Source organism: Echiichthys vipera (assembly GCF_963691815.1).
Source record: "Echiichthys vipera genome assembly, chromosome: 15".
Classification (NCBI taxonomy): domain Eukaryota; kingdom Metazoa; phylum Chordata; class Actinopteri; order Perciformes; family Trachinidae; genus Echiichthys; species Echiichthys vipera.
The window spans coordinates 25,247,426-25,267,040 of record NC_139840.1 but is presented as its reverse complement, the minus strand read 5'-3'; the positions used below and the strand labels follow the sequence as shown (position 1 = coordinate 25,267,040).

At 41.7% G+C, this 19,615-nt stretch overlaps 1 protein-coding gene across 1 annotated transcript in view; it reads left to right on the top strand.

The window, feature by feature from the left end:
- Positions 1-652: 652 nt before the first annotated feature.
- Positions 653-19,615, top strand: part of astn1 (astrotactin 1) — a gene marked incomplete at its 5' end in the record, with an annotated part of 377,223 nt that continues 358,260 nt past the window's right edge. Inside the window, one exon of the mRNA XM_083928387.1 lies at positions 653-941. Within this exon, the coding sequence (XP_083784513.1) occupies positions 653-941 (289 nt within the window). The remainder of the gene's footprint in view (positions 942-19,615) is intronic.

Genomic DNA, 19,615 nt, shown 5'->3' with positions numbered 1-19,615 from the left:
TAAAGTGCCCTGAGATAACTTTTGTTATGATTTGAATTGAATCGAATTACAGTTCTTTCCTCAAAATCTCCTTTCAAGTCTTCCAATTGAAAACCACCTGCCCTTGCTAACACCGCAGACGCAGACGGGGAGCTTTTTACATTCAGCGTGTGCATCTAGCCCCTCAATTAGGCAATTATGCATGCACCCAGTGGAGTGTCCGCCCATTCACAGAGGTCACGCATACTACTGAAGATGCTCTGTGCTGTTGCTTGGAGATTATATGCAAATATGCATGAGGGGGGCACGTGTACAATTAAATTAGAAATGAAGGATGCTTTTGGTGATGGGGCCCACAGGGCATTCCGGGTGCGTGTCCTGTTGGTAATCTATGATTAGCCATTACAGAGCCATTTGGACAGTTTATCGATCAATTACAGTAAAGGGGTCAACAAACGCACAACCGCACAATGTTCAGTGTTGCATCTACAAAAAGCATGTGATTGATCATATGTGAGAAACAAAGGGTGTTTGTTTTGCACACTGTGAGCTCCCGCCGGCGTATCACACCCCCCTCACTCACTCTGCCGCTCTCTCATCCGCCGGCGCTGAGACCGAAGCAGCCAGCGAGAGGAACAGCGAAGACACGGAGAGGAAAACGGAGCAAACGGAGATGGCGAGCATCAACACGCTGCTGGGGCTCGCGTGGGTCCTCCTGGCCGTCCTCACGCCCAACGTCCGATGTCTGAACGGCGACGAGGACCAGAACCAGGACACCGAGTGCAAGATGAAGAGCGTCACCGTGTCGGCGCTGCCGTTTTTGAGGGAAAACGACCTGAGCATCATGCACAGTCCGTCGGCCTCCGAGCCCAAGCTGCTGTTCTCCGTTCGGAACGATTTTCCCGGAGACGTCGTGGTGGTGGACGACCTGGAGAACACCGAGCTCCCCTTTTTCGTCCTGGGTGAGTCGTTTTTTGGAACACGACGGTGTCCTCCGCGGGTCATTAGCCGCCAATTGAGCGGATTTAAACCCCTTTACTCTTTATTATTACACCGGAGCATCTGTCTATTAGCTTAGGCCTGGCTCCATATACCATATTTTCACTGCTTTGGACAACACTGTAGGCTATAATAGACACTATAGTCATTGACATAGACATTAGAATGGACAACTGAGGAGGTTAGCTGCGTTTATAGTCAGTCAGTCAGTGTTTGATAATGAGTTTAGCGCCTTTTACTGATAACACTGGAGAGCTAAATCAACACTTAGCACTTGTTATTGCAAGAAAACAGGCCGCATAGCATCCTAATGCTAACGAAACTGTTGTTTTCCCCATTACACAATAGCTATCAGTGTACAGTATACTGTACATGTGCGGGAGAAGGGTGCCCGTCGCGCCCCGTGTATTGTCTTTGATGTTAGCTCACACACGTGGCTCTACAGCTCTACGTAGCAAACCACTGCACACCAGCTAACTTTAGTGAACACACAACAAACTTAAGCACAACTCTGCTTAGCTTTTGTCTCTTATTGTTCTGGTCTCTTTGTGCTGTCCCTGTTTGATCATGCATGTCATGGATGTTTTCAAATGGAGTAAAGCAGCACTCTCGTGTTAGTTTTAAGGCTGTAAATGAAGCAACTTTGTACAAGTTTACTCCAAACTAAGTGCACTTATACCTGATTAACACTGAGTTTGGCAGAAGGAGGCAGAAGTTTGCACTGTGTAAATGTGCTGGCCTCTGTCCATGGTGCTGAATGACCCCTGTCCATGGCGCTGAATGACCCCTGTCCATGGCGCTGAATGACCCCTGTCCATGGCGCTGAATGACCCCTGTCCATGGCGCTGAATGACCCCTGTCCACGGTGCTGAATGACCCCTGTCCATGGTGCTGAATGAGCCCTGTCCACGGTGCTGAATGAGCCCGGCTGCTACTGTGAGCACTGGGGCACACCGAGTGGCTCTATGTGGTTTGTACTGTACCATTTATACACCCAGTTCTGTTCACTTTATGTCTTTGGGCGTTTGTGTGAGGTTTTAGTGTTGATGCTGATGGCTCTGGGCCTGATTGTAAGGAACAATGTTTAGTGTTCTCCTGGCCCAAGTCAACAATCAACAGGAAAGCACGTCAGTGGTGTGAACGTGCATGTTGACTGTTAGATTTACTGAGCCGTTTCATCCGTGCTTCTCTTCCATTGTCACTTTTCAAAGCGGCTGCCTGTTTGAATTGCCTTTTCAGACATGTGTTTCAAACTGAAAATGTGGTTTTGTGTTTCGCTCACTGTGTGGCTGAAGAAGTTTTATTAAAAATCAAGAGAAATACAGTTTACACATACATGCAGGCTTTAGAAAACCTCACAATATCACTACTCAGGTAGTTGTCAGCAGTATTTCAGGGAAGCTTGTTTTTTCTAAAAGGTAGTAAGAATGGCAAAAACCCTCCACAGACTCTCATGAATAAACTATTCATAGCATTGTTTAATTCATGTGGAAATTAAGACTTTTCTCAAGTATTTGTTTTTTATTTTACTTTAACCTTTGTCAGTGCACAGTAAACGGCTGTGAGGAAACGAGAAGGGAGAGGAAAAGCACTGCGGTGTGCAAACAAGTTCTCTGGCTGGATTTGAAGTGATTACATGTCCAGCATCTTAATCTCCTTGACCAACATTACAACAACCGATATGTTACTTTTTAGAGTATTACAAATTTTATTTAATGTTACCAATTCACAAGAGTTAATTTCGAACTAGCTCATCTTAAAAATCAAAGGTTATATTCAACCAGCTTTGACAACACATGCACGATGCAGCATTACTTCCAAATATTTTCAAATGAATACTCAAGCAAGGAGAAATGGTTTAGGGTTGTCAGAGCAACTAGTTGTTTTTGACAGGTCATCAGGTCCTCTCACCCATATTTTCATTGAGCTATTACAACGGCCAAGTTTCATGTTGACCTGTTACCAAGTTACTGTCAGACCTGGACAGGAATGAGGACTCAGATGCGGAGGTACGCAGGTCAAGCGGGTGTTTATTCACAAAATCCAAAACGGTATGCACTGAGCCAATAAAACACAAAACAAAAGTCGCTCCGAACAGCAGGAAAAACAATCCTCAAAGTTAGCAAAATAAAAACACAAAAACAAAGTCAAGGATCAGGGAATGAAGTCAGACCGGTGACAGATGAGGAAGGGCAAGTGACCTAGAACGAGAGGAGTAACTTTTCAAAATAAAACAGGAAATTCACAAGACAAAAACCCAAAGACAGGACAGACCTCACCTCGGCGGGACAGTTACTCAGTGAATGAAAGTAGGGACAGCTGATAGGACCTGCTGATGTTTGTCACCTCAACACTGGTCTTTGATAATGTCAGAGAGAGATTTAAATCATCTGAGTTTAGAAAATTCTTTTGCCAACCCAAGATCTGAACTCAGCGGTATGTCCTAATCATTTCTCACACACTCTAATTTTCACTCTCATATGCAGTGAAATGCTTCCACTCTAGGCTGTTGTAAAGGAGAGCAGCGCTCTAACAAACAGCAGAAAAAAGGGTAGATTGGCTCTCACAGTTTTTCTGATCCACAGATGAGGTCTTTAGATTGCTTATTTATGCAACCAGAAGTAAAAAAAAAAAAATCATATATATATACTTTTTATTTTCAAATGTACAGTTTTTGGATAATTATGTTTCCTGTTGTTGTATATACCTTGTATTTAAAAAATGCCTTTTGCGCAGTTTTTTCCCCCGAGTTGTACTTGTACTGGGACTTGTACTGTACCTGTGCAATAACAATAAAGGTAATCTTATCCTATCTTTCTATCCATCCATCCATCCATCCATCCATCCATCCATCCATCTATCTATCTATCTATCTATCTATCTATCTATCTATCTATCTATCTATCTATCTATCTATCTATCTATCTATCTATCTATCTATCTATCTATCTATCTATCTATCTATCTATCTATCTATCTATCTATCTATCTATCTATCTATCTATCTATCTATCTATCTATCTATCTATCTATCTATCTATCTATCTATCTATCCATCTATCTATCTATCTATCTATCTATCTATCTATCACCTTTATCTAAACAGGTAATCTCAGTGAGCCACAGGGTCTCAAGCTAAAGAGAGACCTGATTAACACACAAAAGCAAAACAACACAAAGTTACAGAAGAACAGGACATTCATACAAAGACAAAATAGAACACAGGTTATAACATTGATAAGTGCAAAGTGCCGGGGAAAACAAAAGCAGGAGGAATCATGCTGCTTCATTTCCTGCTGTAGTTTGTTCCAGGTTGAAGTGGCAGAGTTGGAAAAGGCCTTCTTACAGAATTCTGTCCAGACGGAGGGGTCAGAGGGAGTTAGGAAGCTCTCGGGGCGTAGGCTACGGTATCACTGTTTATGTGACATGTACTCGGATAAATAAGAGGGCAGCAGACCTAGGAAGTGTTAGTGCAAAACTCTGGGCATATGCAGTTTACAACGATGTGAAACCAAGAAAAGCAGAAAATCTTTCCATTTTAGAGGCTGTAATCAGCAAAGTGTTGGCCTTAGTACTCACCTGAAACCTTTAGATACTTTTGATGCTACAGACACGTTTAGTTTAGTTTTAAGACTTAATCGCAAGACAGGCGGGTACAATAGAAGAAGGTCCTGGCAGATTTTGACATCAGTGTCTCTGTTTTAGAGGGGGGGTATCCAGAAGTAGCACTTCATAAATATCTTGGGGCAGCACGGTGAACGCATTAAAACAGCTTTTTTAAATCAATCGACTTGAATGGATTATTATTATTATTATGGCTAAGATTTAAATAGCGTCTTTCTCAGTGCTCAAGGCGCTTTACAGAGTCCAGGTTCCATTCATTCACACAGACATACATGGTGGTGCTAAACTACGTAGTAGTCACAGCTGCCCTGGGGCCGACTGACAGAAGCGTGGCAGCCAATCAGCGCCTACGGCCCCTCTGACCACCTCCTCAAACATACAGCAGTCATACACATTCACACGAGGCAAGGTGGGTGAAGTGTCTTACCCAAGGAATATCCAGAAGTAGCACTTCAAGTTTCAAGATTCAAGATTCAAGAAGCTTTATTTATCCCGAGGGAAATTATTGTGCAACAGTTTCGATACAAAGGTGGGAAAGGATCAGAGTAACAATAAGCATAAAAACATAAATCAAATCAAAATAAAGCTAACGTCAGATAAATCAAGCAATGAACCAAGTGTGACAGAGTGCAACAGACGTCATGGTTAAGCGTAGGTATATACAATATACAACAATACGCGCTGTGCAGTTTAGCAGCAGATTGAATAAAATAAGTACAAACTAGATAAGTGAGAAGGAGCGATAAGTTATAAGTGTTAAAAATGTAGCAGCATTTCCTACAGAACTTCCTTCATAAATATCTTGCAAACATTAATTACTTCTTTCCACTGTCAATAGATACATTCAGTTGTGATCGTCAGTACTTCAGAGAGCACTGCAGTAGATACTGTATAATAGAATTTCTATGTCTGTTTTAATTAACAGACCTATGGATTGTGGGAATAGTTCTATTATGGTGCCTAACAATGTTTGCAGTATTATCGAGTGTTTATGCAATGGCACCGTGGTGCCCATTTGAATAGTTTGAATAGTTAATTTAAAGACCAGACTCATTTAGACAACAGTTAATTCATTACGGGGTGGAGGGAAATACGCAAAGGAAAAATGCACAGCTCAACGGATCTCTCAGGGCTGATGCTGCATATTAACAAGTCTGAATTTGTATCTGACAACTCCTTGCGTTGCATTCTACTCCGGGACGAAAAAACTTTTGATGAAAATTCACACTGGGGAGCCCGACACAATTCCGCATTCATGGTGTAAGAAGCATCACTGCCACCCAACAGTGGAGCAGCTGCAGTCTCTTATTTATTTGTTTATTTTTCTTTTGTTTGTTGCTCGGTTCCCTTTGCTGTCTAACAACGTCTCTTTTGTGAAATAAGGGTTGCCAGCTTTGAATTACAAACCACAACTTTCTCTTGTTGTGGGTATACGTCCTCTCAGGAAACAAAAATCCATTTACGCTAACATTGTACGGCTGCATTGATAAGCAGTAATTACATATAAACCAGTGTTTCAGCAGCACTGTGATCAGATGCTCACTGGATACTGTTTGTGTAAGCACTTAACTTTTTCTAGCTGTTGTATGAGTCTGCCAAAGTCTTTATGATTAATGTTGTACACCCTTCCTTGATATATTTACCGGTATACATGGTACAAAATGGTGCGTGGGACGTTATGCCCGTCGCTGGCATCGGCTTTTCTGAGTGTAAACACAGAGTGAAGGCCAACTCAGCAACAGTAATGACAGAACAGCAGCACAGCATCCTTTGGACTACAGCAGAGGATCTGATTAGATTTTGAGCACCTTACTTTATGTTCTTACAGCTTCAGGAGGTAAACTGGCAAGACACCCCTTAGGTTTAAGGAGCTTAATGGATACAGCACAGATCTGTTTTTGTCAAAGTTGGTGCCAAGTTTCTGGCAAGTTTAGAAATGTAAGGAATTGGTATTCTACTTAGGCTGCAGCTATTGATTATATAAACAGAAGAGAAAATAAGAAAGGTCTCTTAAAATGAACAACAACTTTCCTTTTTAGAAGAATCTACATTTTTATTGCTTAAATGAAATACAATAATATTATCAGACAAAACTAAACCTGTAAGTACATTTACAGTAAGTGATATATTACATTCTAGGTTTAAAACAAACAAAAACATTTTCTCACTGAAAATCTGCAGTTGCCATCCACTCTCTAGCTGGTTAAGTTTAGCTTAGGTGGCCACCCCTGCCTTGCATCACTACTGGCTAGTAGATATTATGCAATTAGCTGCACACAAAACAGTGTATTTTGCTAAGTTAGCCAGCTAGCGATGCCCAGTTGGGCCTAGGTGCAAAACATGCTGTGTTTCTGTTAAATGCATTTTGAAGTGGCGGCTTGAATGTGGCTAACACTGATTAGCTCGAGGCAGCGCGGTGAACACATTAAAACAGCTTTTTTTAAATCAATCAACTTGAATGGACTTTACTATGAGAGGAGCTGGTACCAGGGCCAGCAGGTAAGTCTTTCAAAACCTCTTTTAATTAACCCCGGGCTCACTAACTACGTTGTTTGTGTGTGAAAAGGCGACTCTCCTGCCTTTTCACCTGGTGCTGTTCCCAGCTGTAACAGTGTTTGGTGTCTATTTGGTCATCGTGTTCAGTGTAATGTCCCTTTTTATTTTGATGGGTGATAATTGATTGGTATAGATTATACAGTTCTATAAATATAGTTGGTCATTCAGTTCTGTGGGGTTAAATCAGCTGCTTACCAGCTGCTGATCAAGTTGAGTGCAGGCAGGTTTGTCTGATCAGGTTTTCTCAGCAGGGAGGGGCTGGGCACTCCTAATGTGAAGGACAGGAGGGGAAAATAGTTCTGCTATTTCACATTCTTGTAAAATTTGGGTTGCTTATGGTTTCATGTGCCCATAAAATGTGTGTGTATATATATATATATATATATATATATATATATATATATATATACACACAAATGATAGCAGTAACTGATCTGGGCGGATAACTTTATTTTAACTTCTTCTTTTTCCAATTAAAACGTTAATTGTGATTGCCAGCTTAGCCCCTCACCCTTTACTTACCTGGGCAGGTGGTAGGTTCCAGAGAGGGTGATGCTGAAATGTTTGTGTGTTTCCGCATGGGGGGAGGTAGGGAGAGAGAGAGAGATGGCAGTTGCCTTAGCTGCCTTTTGTGTTTTTTTTTTTTTTTGTAAATAAATCACCTTTTTTGCATGCATCCTGTTTTCAGTTTGGCTCATTAAAGATCCTTTTTTTTTCAAAGTTTTGGTGCACCACCTTTTTCATGCTTTGATTAATGTGTAAGGGCTCTTATCATGCTACTGCAGAGGTTTGGCATTATCATGAGCAGTTAGTGGTTAAAAAAGACGTTTCAATGCGTTCACCGTGCTGCCCCGAGCTAATCAGTGTTAGCCGCATTACATTAGTTACTGTTAGCGACTGTCGGGAATATCTCCATTAATAGATGTTCACGAAAAAAATAGTCTTGATGGCTTATTTAATGAGTGTATTTGCTTTAAGCAATCCATTCAGTTTGAGTTTCTCAAAGAGTTGTTTAAGCCCTAATTCAACTCATCCTCTGCAGTAGGGGTAGTGTACAGTGATGCATATGTTCGTCCTAACCTGTTAAATACAGTTAATTCAGAGTGGTTCCTGGCTATTTTGGTTTTGGTGGACAAAATACTGTTCAAACCTGTGGTTATAATAGCAACAGTCTACTAAACTGTGTTAATAAGGTCAGGCGATGGGGGGCAGGTTCCCCAAACATTTAGTTCAACCTGTTTGGGATCATTGTGGTTCTTCAGTGAAGCGGCTTGTGTTTGGTTTGCGGTAACAGATCAGTATCAATTGACACATAATGGTATTCCCTCTTCAAAGTCATACACTATACTCATAATTGTGGCCCTTTTCACTGTAGGTAACACAAACATAGAGCTTCAGGAAAAATTTAAAAACAGAGGAGACCATTTTAGGTAAATGATTTAAAAGTCTTGGCTCTGATTAGCCCCCTGAATTGTAGCTAACTGCATAGCGATATTTCCTGGGCAACGTAATGGCTAAACATATTGTTTTTTATGTGTAAGGCTGTAGATCTGTCAGTTAAGCATATGTGTTTGTTGTAGAAGCAGCTGTATATCAGATAAGGTTTTCTTTGTATATGCATTTGCATGTGACTATTGCCGAGGCAGGGAAACGGAGCCCTTCTTCCATACCATAATCCACAACATATGTTCAAAATGCTTCATCCCTGCTGTAATGTTAGAACAGAACTTGGGTATCATCATATATCTTTTTTGTTTTCTTGGTTGAATTTCAATTGCAACAGGTGGCAAGATGCATCAAAACATTCCTAGATAGTTTAGAAAAGCAGTATTATTCACTTCATTGTCCAACCAAACGTGTGTGTAAGACACCTTTACATCTCATCTCATGTCATCTTCAACCACTTATCCGGGGTCGGGTCGCGGGGGCAGCAGCTTTAGTAGGGGACCTCAAACTTTCCTTTCCCGGGCCACATTAACCAGCTTTAACTGGGGGATCCCGAGGCGTTCCCAGGCCAGTGTGGAGATGTAATCTCTCCACCTAGTCCTGGGTCTTCCCAGAGGCCTCCTCCCAGCTGGACGTGCCTGAACACCTCCATAGGAAGGCTCCCAGGGGGCATCACATTTTCTACATGTACTGTTTTCAGCTATCTGTATGTTTAGCCATATTTTGGGACACAAATATCAATGTTTGAAACGTACTGTATGGAGAGTATGCCTGGAAAGTGGAGCAGTAGATGCTTTAGGAATGGTTTCAGATGTACTTTGTTCTGTAACTGACAGAAGTTCTTCCTCTTTTCATCATTTTTAATAAAAGACACTTTTGGGTTTGGACCAAAGACTCTGACTACATCAATCAGTTGAATATACAGTAGTGTAGCTTATCACACAGTATCCCTCTTACCAGCAGCAGTGAGTCCCCTGTCCCCATCCTTGTCTCATGAGGACACCTCATCCATGTCTCATGAGGACATCTCCTCCATGTCTCACGAGGACACATAATCATTGTCTCATGAGGACACCTCATCCATCTCTCATGAGGACACCTCATCCATGTCCTATGAGGACACCTCATCCTTGTCTCATGAGGACATCTCATCCATGTCTCATGAGGACATCTCATCCATGTCTCATGAGGACACCTCATCCATGTCTCATGAGGACACCTCATCCTTGTTTCATGAGGACACCTCATCCTTGTCTCATGAGGACACCTCATCCATGTCTCATGAGGACATCTCATCCTTGTCTCATGAGGACACCTCATCGTCTGCTAACCCCCAGTCATTATTTCTGCGTTTGAAGACCTCAAAGAGACAGTTAACAGAAATGTTTATGTCTCAGTGTTCTAGTTAAAGGCGGAACCATAAAACCTCATTTTGGGAAGAGAAAACATGAATCTTGCAGGAAACATTCTGAGATTATTTCATTTTCCGTAGCCCATTAACCTTATTTGAAGTAACATCATTTAAAAAGTGTATCTAGTTTAAATGGGCGTGTGGGTGTGTTCGGTTCAATTTTAATTCCACATTTCTACACATTTTACAATGGCTCACATTTTTCTCGCCAAATTGCTTCTCTGTGAAGCATCTAAGAAGCAATTTGAGAAGGGGAGATTCTGTGACTGACAGTAAATTTTAGCTGCAGGACTGCAGCCACTCGTTAGTGTCAGAGAAGCCCGGATACGTTATTAGAAATTTACCCTTTTGGTTTTGTGCCATCAATTGTGCGGGAGTTGAGGTAATAAAGTCGCCCTCTGGGAGTAACTCGAGCTGCATTTGCTCTAGCAGTGATTTGCACATCTGGGCCGGAGGCCTGGAAGGAAGTCAGCCCTTAACTGCCTCCTATTCAAATCAACTTTCTGTAACAATAATTTGGCTGGTACAGTTCCGATGCATTTCATTGAAAGTCACTTTACATGTCACCTCTGAGTGCAGTGTGACCTACTGGTATTTTTGGTATTTCTATTTAAAATTTTCACACTACAGCAAAGCTGACAGGACAGCCAGAGCTGCAAGTTGTTCCAAGTTCTTATTGTTGCTTCGCAGTGAGAATGTTATTGACCAATCCTGTAACAGTTTGCACCTGACCCAGGCACCTGACAGGCACTCTTTTACTCATCTCCCTGATTCTGCACCTGAATGCACCATGGAGTCCCGTCAGCGCACTACCATTCATTGCTTCTTCATAACTCACGGTGAAGGCGGACATGTTTCCACACCGAGAGGATTCAACAGTTCGGTTGTTTCTCCCTCATCTCTGACTACGGCAGTGGCCATGGTGTGTGGAAAAGTGCAGCTTCAGGCTAATGCTAAGCTAACGTTACGTTGTGTGTATCGTGTGTTTTCTGTGTTGTTCCTTGCAAACTTTCTCTCTTCTTCTGTTACGGTAAAAAAATCTCACACTAAAGGCACGCTGATTCACTTACCGGGACTATAGACCGGGCTAACGCTGCGGGTCTGCTTCAAAATAAAAGTCAACTCCTGTTTGGCCAGTTAAAAGCTTTTAATGTGAAGCTACAGCTGTATGATGTTCAGTTTGCATTAGCAGTAGCTTAACTGCGCAATAAAGATTTTTTTTATTGTGTAATAAAAGGACATGGTATAGACCGAAGGCTGTTTGCACGAAACCTGGATAAGGGATTAAGCCGGCATATTCCAGGTGGCCTGGTTTACTTTATCCATGATCCTGTTGCACGAAAGCACAGGCACCTTAGTTACCATGGAGATGTATTCTACGCTGTTATCCAGGCTTGATTAATCCTGCTGCTGTATCTTTTCAGTCAGCTGCCACTCTGATCACAAATCAAACATGCTTCACAACTATTCCATGACCTTTTAGCCTAATTCAGTTTTTATTTAATTAGCCATGAAAGTACCAGGGATACGTTTTGTGTAATCAGACCAGACTAGTTCAAGGCTGGCTTTTTCATTCATCCCGGGTGATTAAATTACTTCTGTTGTGATCTGGCGCTATATAGAAAATGTAATTACATACAAATATAAAGGTTGGGGAAACACTGGGATTGTTTGGTGGTCTTGCGTTGTCTTCCACAGGACTTATGTTGTGGTCAGACCAGGTCAAGACAAATATTCTAGTTGCTTTATTTGCGTGAGTTTGATCACAGGATCCTTTTTGGATCATTTGTGTTTACTTGTATTCATATATTTTTAACACTGGTGGAGTGCAGATGCGCAAATTAAGGAAATTTCACATGTTCGATCATTTTCAAAATACTTGATTTGTTTGATCAGCAAACCAGAACAACAACAAAGAACCAGAAAAGAGAAGCAGATGATCCAGGAGGACTTGTTTTTAGAAGTTATTATCAATATTGTCAAAAGGGGTTCAGCAACTCATGTAGAAGCAGTCACTACTTTTTTTTTCAAAGATTTTTTGGGGGCAGTTTTTCAAGCCTTTATTCGATAGGACGGACAGGAAATGGTGTGAGAGAGAGAGGGGGAGACATGCAGAAAAGGGCCGCAGGTCGGAGTCGAACTGGCATGCCTTTTTACATGGGGCAGCCCGAGCAGTTACTACTTATAAGAAGAAATGTCAGCATGGGATTAAACAACAGACTGGGGCTGCAATGCAGACATAGGGGTGGCATTGATTTAGATTTATCAAGATATTTTAAAAATTCAGTGTGATCTGAATTCCAATCTTAACTCATGTTTTAAAGGTGAAAGCGTAGTTTGCAAAGGAAAGACAAGACTTGAACTTTCACTGTCTGTTCACTTCAAATCTGATGATTTTACTTTTCATCACTTTTTTTGCTTTTCACATGACAACAGAGCGCAAATGTTGATTACAGCGTTTCACTGACAGGTCAGCACATTCTGTAATGTACTATCATTAAGGATTGCACATAGAGGATTTTACAGTTGGTAGTTGAAAGGCAGCGACTTTTAGCCCGGTCATTAAAAGTGCTAATTAGCTGGCTCGTGAATAAACTGCTGCTTCAGGTCTTTCTGGACTCTTGTTCTTCTCACTGTAACTAGTAATATAATAGAAGCACAGCTCACAGGATGTGTTTGCATGAGGCTGCTCTAAGCACATTTTTACAGTTGTCATTTCTAATTGTCAAGTAAGGCGACTATTTCCACCGCTCTGTTGGCGCAGTTGTATCCATACAAGCAGCAGACACATTTATATGCGCATAAAACACAATTTTTATATGATCGAGGCATGTCAAAATGTGCTGAGGTTAAGAGCATATGTCTTCCATTTGTGGAATTACCTGTACCCAATTGCCATACTGCTATTTCCCAGCTTGGGATCAATAAAGTATTTCTATTCTATACTAATTAGGGATGCATCACAATGCAGACGTGGAAGATTCTGAATAGATTCACAAATGTCAAAGATCATCTCTCTCTACTCATCTTCAACCACTTATCCGGGGTCGGGTCGCGGGGGCAGCAGCTCTAGCAGGGGACCCCAAACTTCCCTTTCCTGGGCCACATTAACCAGCTCTAACTGGGGGATCCCGAGGCGTTCCCAGGCCAGTGTGGAGATATAATCTCTCCACCTGGTCCTGCGTCTTCCCCGAGGCCTCATCCCAGCTGGACGTGCCTGGAACTCACCCAGGGTTCATCCTTACTAGATGCCCAAACCACCTCAACTGGCTACTTTCAACGCAAAGGAGCAGCGGCTCTACCCCGAGTTCCTCACGGATGGCTGAACTTCTCACCCTCTCTCTAAGGGAGACTCCAGCCCCCCTCCTGAGGAAACCCATTTTGGCCGCTTGTACCCGCGACCTCGTTCTTTCGGTCATGACCCAGCTTTCATGACCATAGGTGAAGGTAGGAAGAAAGAGTAAAAAATGTCAAAAATCGATTGTCTTAATGTTAATTAAGTATTGTTCATGGAACGCAAAAGGCAGTACTCAGAAATGCGGAAGTGCAGCGTCTGTACAGTCTTTGGCGTTGCACATAACAGAGACAAGGTACAGAAATCCGACCGGTATGTCCCTAGCTACAGTAGTTGTCTCCAGGACCACGCCTTGCCACGATGATACACGTGTTGTGGCTGTTAGCCTCAAGTTAACTTGATTAGCTTTTGGCAACAAAACTACTTGGTTTAGGAGAATATTGTGGTTTGGGTTGAAATACTGAGGTTGGTGGCATTAGTTAAGAATGTTATCTAAGTTAACTTGACTTAGATAAGTCAAGTTAACTGTTACTAGGGCTGTAACAGTTACTAGGGCTGTTACAGCCCAAGTAACACGAGCACTAGAGATTCTTTATGAATCTTAGCACTGCTGAGGTGAAGAAAAAATTGAAATATTCAAAGATTAATCTTAGTCCAAAGAAAGTCACACACACACACACACACACACACACACACACACACACACACACACACACACACACACACACACACACACACACACACACACACACAGACACACATACACATACACAAGCAAACCAATCAGCAAAGTGCCACGGCAGGAAGTCACACTCAAATACATATCCGTTTTTGCTGTCCTGTTGATATATTTTTCAAAAATGGCACTGCTGCCCACGTGTTTTATTAGTCTGCTGGGCTTGGGGAGATCAAGGCAAAAATGAAACTGTAATCTGTATGCAGGCTCACAGAGGCCAGTGGGAGAGGGTTACGAGCTGGACAAACAGTCAGGCACTGGCTGGAAATATTTTTCATCCTTGTTTTAACATCAGGGTGTAGTAATTTATGGCGACCCATGAACAGGCCTCCTTCAAAAGTTCTCAGAGCAAATAAAATGAAAGATTGGAAAAATCCTCTTATTATGTGCACACACAAGTACAAGGCATTTCACCCATTTAAACGAATGAAAAACAAGATTCCCCAGAGTTTCTCAGATTAGCCTCCGTTAAAGGAAGCATGTGGGGACGATCTTGTGTGCAGACGAGTTCCTCGGTTTGCCTGTCTGATGTCCTGATTTCATCAGCCCCGTAGCAGCAATACATCTTATTTTGCTACTGTCATCACAGCCTGGCCTCGATCTGTCAGTTTCTCAACCTCGGGGAGAGGTGTTACACACAAGAAGGACATGGGTTCAAAGGCAATAGGACATCCATTTTTTTAGAGCGCTAGTTAGTTTCAGGTTTGATTGAACTCCGTACATCCACATTTTATTCTCCTGAATAAAGGAGAATATCTAACGTGCCAGAGGCTGTTCACCTTGGAGACCGGATGATTTTTTGATTTTTTTTCCGAGGGAAAAACTCTTAAATGTTTGACCAAACTGAACTTTGATGTCAGTAATCCACTGAAACTGACTTTGATCATCAGTTCATTCAACAAAACTGTAAAAACATAAATTAATAATGCAACACGCAATGCATTTTCCCAAAGAGACATAATATCCTTGTAAGTGATATCAGCCTAATATCCAATATCATCACCAGTTTGGTAGTGCTTTACTTGATTTACTAAGCAGGGATTTTTCTGCATTATGCATTTTGAGGCGGCCGCCTTGAAATTGTCTGCCGCCACGCTGGAATCTTGATCGAAAATCAATGTAGTGTTATCGAAGCTCAGTGGCAATGTTTTCAACTTGGTTCAACTCGACCGCAGCAGAGTAGGTGCGTTTGATTTCAGCTCCGGTCAGCAAAATGACGTTGACGTGCTGCTTGTGTTCCCGCGGGGCTCAGTGACGGAGAGAGAGACAGAAAGAGAGAGGGTCGAGCGAGCAATACAATGACTAAAGGAGCCTTCACATGATGAGCATTTTTGACTCACAAAAGTCATCTTATGTTGACTTTTGTGAGTCAACATAAGATCTGTGACACACAAAATATGATCTGTGCGTCACAGATCTTATTTTCTCACACAATCTATTTCGGATTATGCGAACCAGCGCCATGCTAAACTTCCGGGTTTTGGCTTCAGCCCTGGCACACTTACTGCTCACAAATAATAAGTGTGGAAATAATAATAATAACGTAAACAGTGAGTGATATTTTGTAGGGAACTATTTTGGTGTTTGGACTGTGGGTGACAGAGTTGTATGAATGAGAAAGGTCAGGTGGACGTGGCTTTGTGCACGTAACGATGTCGTAAAAAGTTATCAGACAAGATGAAAATATAACTGAATAAAGCAATTAATAATTGTGTTAATAGCATAACAAGAAATATAAAGCTCAATACTTTTCCTTTAACCGGAAGACTCTGCCTTCCTAACAATCTGTCCCGGTAGTGCAATGAAAAAAAACAAAACTCATTCTCATCCCAACTGTAAGATACAGCCACGTTATAACTGCTACATTTTCACCCCTGCGAATGAGAATCTGATGCTGTGGCCAAAATATTTTTCCCACTTTAAAAGACACATCTGTAAAAATATTGATAAGATACCATACAAGATACATTTTCCTCTGTGTATTAGGAAATTAGAATCCATCAAATCCAAAAGTGTGGGCGAGGCCAGCCCAAAAATGTCTCTTGTCTTCATGAGAACTACAGTAGGTAAAAAGCAAAAAAAACCTCCAGAATTTGAAGCAGAGTGAGACCTCTTGCTGCAGCCCCCCCCCCCCTCCCCCCTCTCTGTCCTGAGCCAATAGAAACTCTCTCTCTAAAGTCTCCTGTCAAGGGATAGAAGTACGTTTACTGGCTCAGAGGTGAAAACTTTATTTTCATCCGTTCCGTTTCACCGTGGTCCTCGTCTTTTTCTACCGTCGATAGGTCAAGCCTAGCATGTTTTTCCCTTCCCTGAAGGGGAAATTGAAGTGCGATATCTAACTTAGGCCTATATCTGTTTTAAATAGTTTTCTTTTTCAATCTTATGTTTTCAGTTGTAGTTTTAAGAAAACATTTCAAAAGTTGCCTAAAACAGAAAACCTGCAGTCAGATCATGTTGAATAAGACTAAAATTCTATTTTATAATTTACTTATTTCAGTTTTTCATCAAGGTGTGTTGCGGGTTAAGAGAAAAATAGCCTGTGTTCCTGAGGACTGGTATACTACATTATGATAATGTGCAGTGTATCAGTTAATTCGATTGGGCCCGGTGCCTAATTGTCAACTAAATGGCATAGATTACGACGGGTGTCACATTATCGCACACATTCAGCTTTAATACATTACTACATTATCAGCCATGCATGAGACTTTTTCTGATGAAGGAGCTTCTCCCTTCTGTACCAAGATAATAAGGACACAAAGAGACGCACAGAGACAGACAACCATTCACACCTACGGGCAATTTTAGAGTCATCAATGAACCTAACACGTGCATGTCTTTGGACTGTGCGAGGAAACCGGAGAACCCGGAGAAAACCCATGCTGACACGGGGAGAACATGCAAACTCCACACAGAAGGGCCCCAGCTGGGATTCGCATCAGGAACCCTCTCGCTATGAGGCGATAGTGCTAGCCACCACACCACCGTGTCGTCCTAAGCTCCTGACATGTTGTTCTTCATAACCCAATATTTGGAGACTTTATTGACACACTTTTATCTATTTTAAATTGGCTTGCAGTTAAGAAATTATCATCCTCGTTAAGCCCCTAATATGTGAATGAAGTGAATGTAGTGCCTCATAAAAGTTAATGGAAAAGTTGGCAACAGAGATGGTAAAAGTTTTGAAATGTTCTTGGAGGGCCGGGCTTTATTTTAGCGACTACACCCATAGAGGTGATTACATTCCTCCCTCCATCCTTTCATTCCTTTCACAACGATACTGCACAAGGTGTCAAACAGACAGTGCTCTATACTTTCCAGTTCTATTCTTTCTCCCCATTTCTATCCACTTAAGCTGCACTGAGGCTCAAACAAAAGAATTGTGCAGTAGGGGAAAGTCTCACATTTCTTCCTCACTTTTTTTATCCTGCGGAGCGTAGCACTGCTACATTTCCAGGGAGAAGTCTCATGAAGTCACCTGCTCGACCGTGTCAAAAGGGATGTGGCATCTGGGAATTTAAACCGTGCGGATTAATGGAGAAATAATTTTTTACACAATGTCAAGATGAGCCCGAGGCTGGCACAGACGACTGTGAATGCGGAGCACATGCCATCCGTGCCATGTTAGTGAAATATTTACATGGTCATGAATTTCTAATTTGTCCCTTGGGGAGCTTATCGCCTATAAACCATGCAGGTGGTAAAAATAGGGCCCATTTGTTATAAAATGGACAATGACACGCAGGGGTTTGGGGATGAAGAGTGGCAAAAGTTTAACAAGGCTGCGTTGAAGAGCTGCCCATATTCAAGTTTGAGACTTATCAAGACTTGTGACTTCTCCTAAAAGCAATAGATTATGTGCAAAAATGTAAGTGTTGAATTCCTAAACTTTGAGCAGGACATTGGTACAGCTGGTGCTGGTACAAATAGTTTATTTTCAGTGTTTCACACTAGGTTTACCCGATGTCATAAAACAATTGGAACTGACGTTTAGAGGAGTTTAATTAAATCAGATTTAATTCAAAGGATGATAATCATCCCCAGCTGAGCAAAAGACAAATTGCCTCAGTCATGGGGCTACCCTTTTCCTATTTGTTCATTTTTTTAAGTATGTCATAAATGAGACATCTTTTGTCTATACTAAATTGAACTTTACGTCTATGTTTAAGCATCTACAAGAAGAAAAAATAAACACACAATGGCTGCTTTTCAGCAAAATGTACACAGCGGTTGTCTCGCTTCAGGAGAAGTATGTTCTGGGTTGTCTTTCCTTGACTGACATGCTTCTCTGTCTATTATAGTCTACCATTGTGGTGGTGCCGTTTGCTTGTTCCGTCTCAGCTCTACACACAGTCTTATTGGACTCTAATAATTATTGCCAAGATGTCAATTGGTAAATTTAAATCATATCCATACGATGCTTATTGAGAAACTGAGAAGGCAGCCTGCGAGAAATAATTGTATTGATTGACTCCACCTTTTACCTGTGTCCTCCTTTTAGCTCTGGGTTGTTATCCTCATTCCCTCAGCCTGTCAGTACCCGTGCTCATCAGTGACAGAGCTGCCTGCTCCTGTGGCTGCGTACTCAAAGATATATTTATCACATGTACGTATATCAAGGATATATCATATGCAAACAGAACTCAGCAGTCGCCGTGTGGGAGGGCTCCCTCTTGTCGAGCATGCCTTTTTAAGTTGCTTACTACTTGCAAAAAATAGCTGGAAGTTTAACCAGCCGCCAGCTAGCGTGTGTGCTTGTGTTCATGTGTGTGTGTGTGTGTGTGCGTGCGTGTGTGTGTGTGTTTGTCAGGAATTCCTTAAATGGGGTGTGACATTAAACTGATGATTAAACCCCTTGAGGGTGACAGGTGAGGGAAGCGAGAGACAACTGAGCGAGGTGGCAAGAGACAGCTGATGTGAGAGGAAGGAGAGAAGGTGACAGAGGAGGAGAATGTGGAAACTGAGGACGAGAAAAGATGGCGAGGAGGTCAACGCTTGAGAGGCCAACAAGTTAGGGAGGGAGGAGAAATTTGCATTGGGAGGAGACTGATAGACAAGGAGACATAGAGGGAGAGATGAGCGAGTCGATCTTAGGGTTGGGAATTAATAAGATTTTATGCCAATGCTGCTGTCAGTTCTGCTATTCTTCTTTATTGATTCCTGATCAATTTTGGGTGTAGAAAAACAGTAGGCCTACAGAGGTTTTCAGTCAGTGTAGATGAAATACAGGGAATATTTTTGCAGCTTTTTTTTTTATTTAGTCAAAGAAAAATATCTGCTACGCCTGTGTGACGCTAATGTTATAATAATGCTACACTTTTGATTTTCCGGCATCATAGATGCATGAGTTTGATATCATTATGTAATGCAAAATCTCTATAAATTGATTCTGCATATGAATGTAGAATATGTAGGATTGCATTTATATGCAGATGACTTTTTAGAGGAATAAAGTCTCAACTCCAACTTCATTCTTTGCTAACCGGAGCGTAAACAATAATGATCAGAAGAGAAAGTCTTTGCCCGGATAACTGCTGGCTACAAAGGAAAAGCCAGAAATATTAGCCTT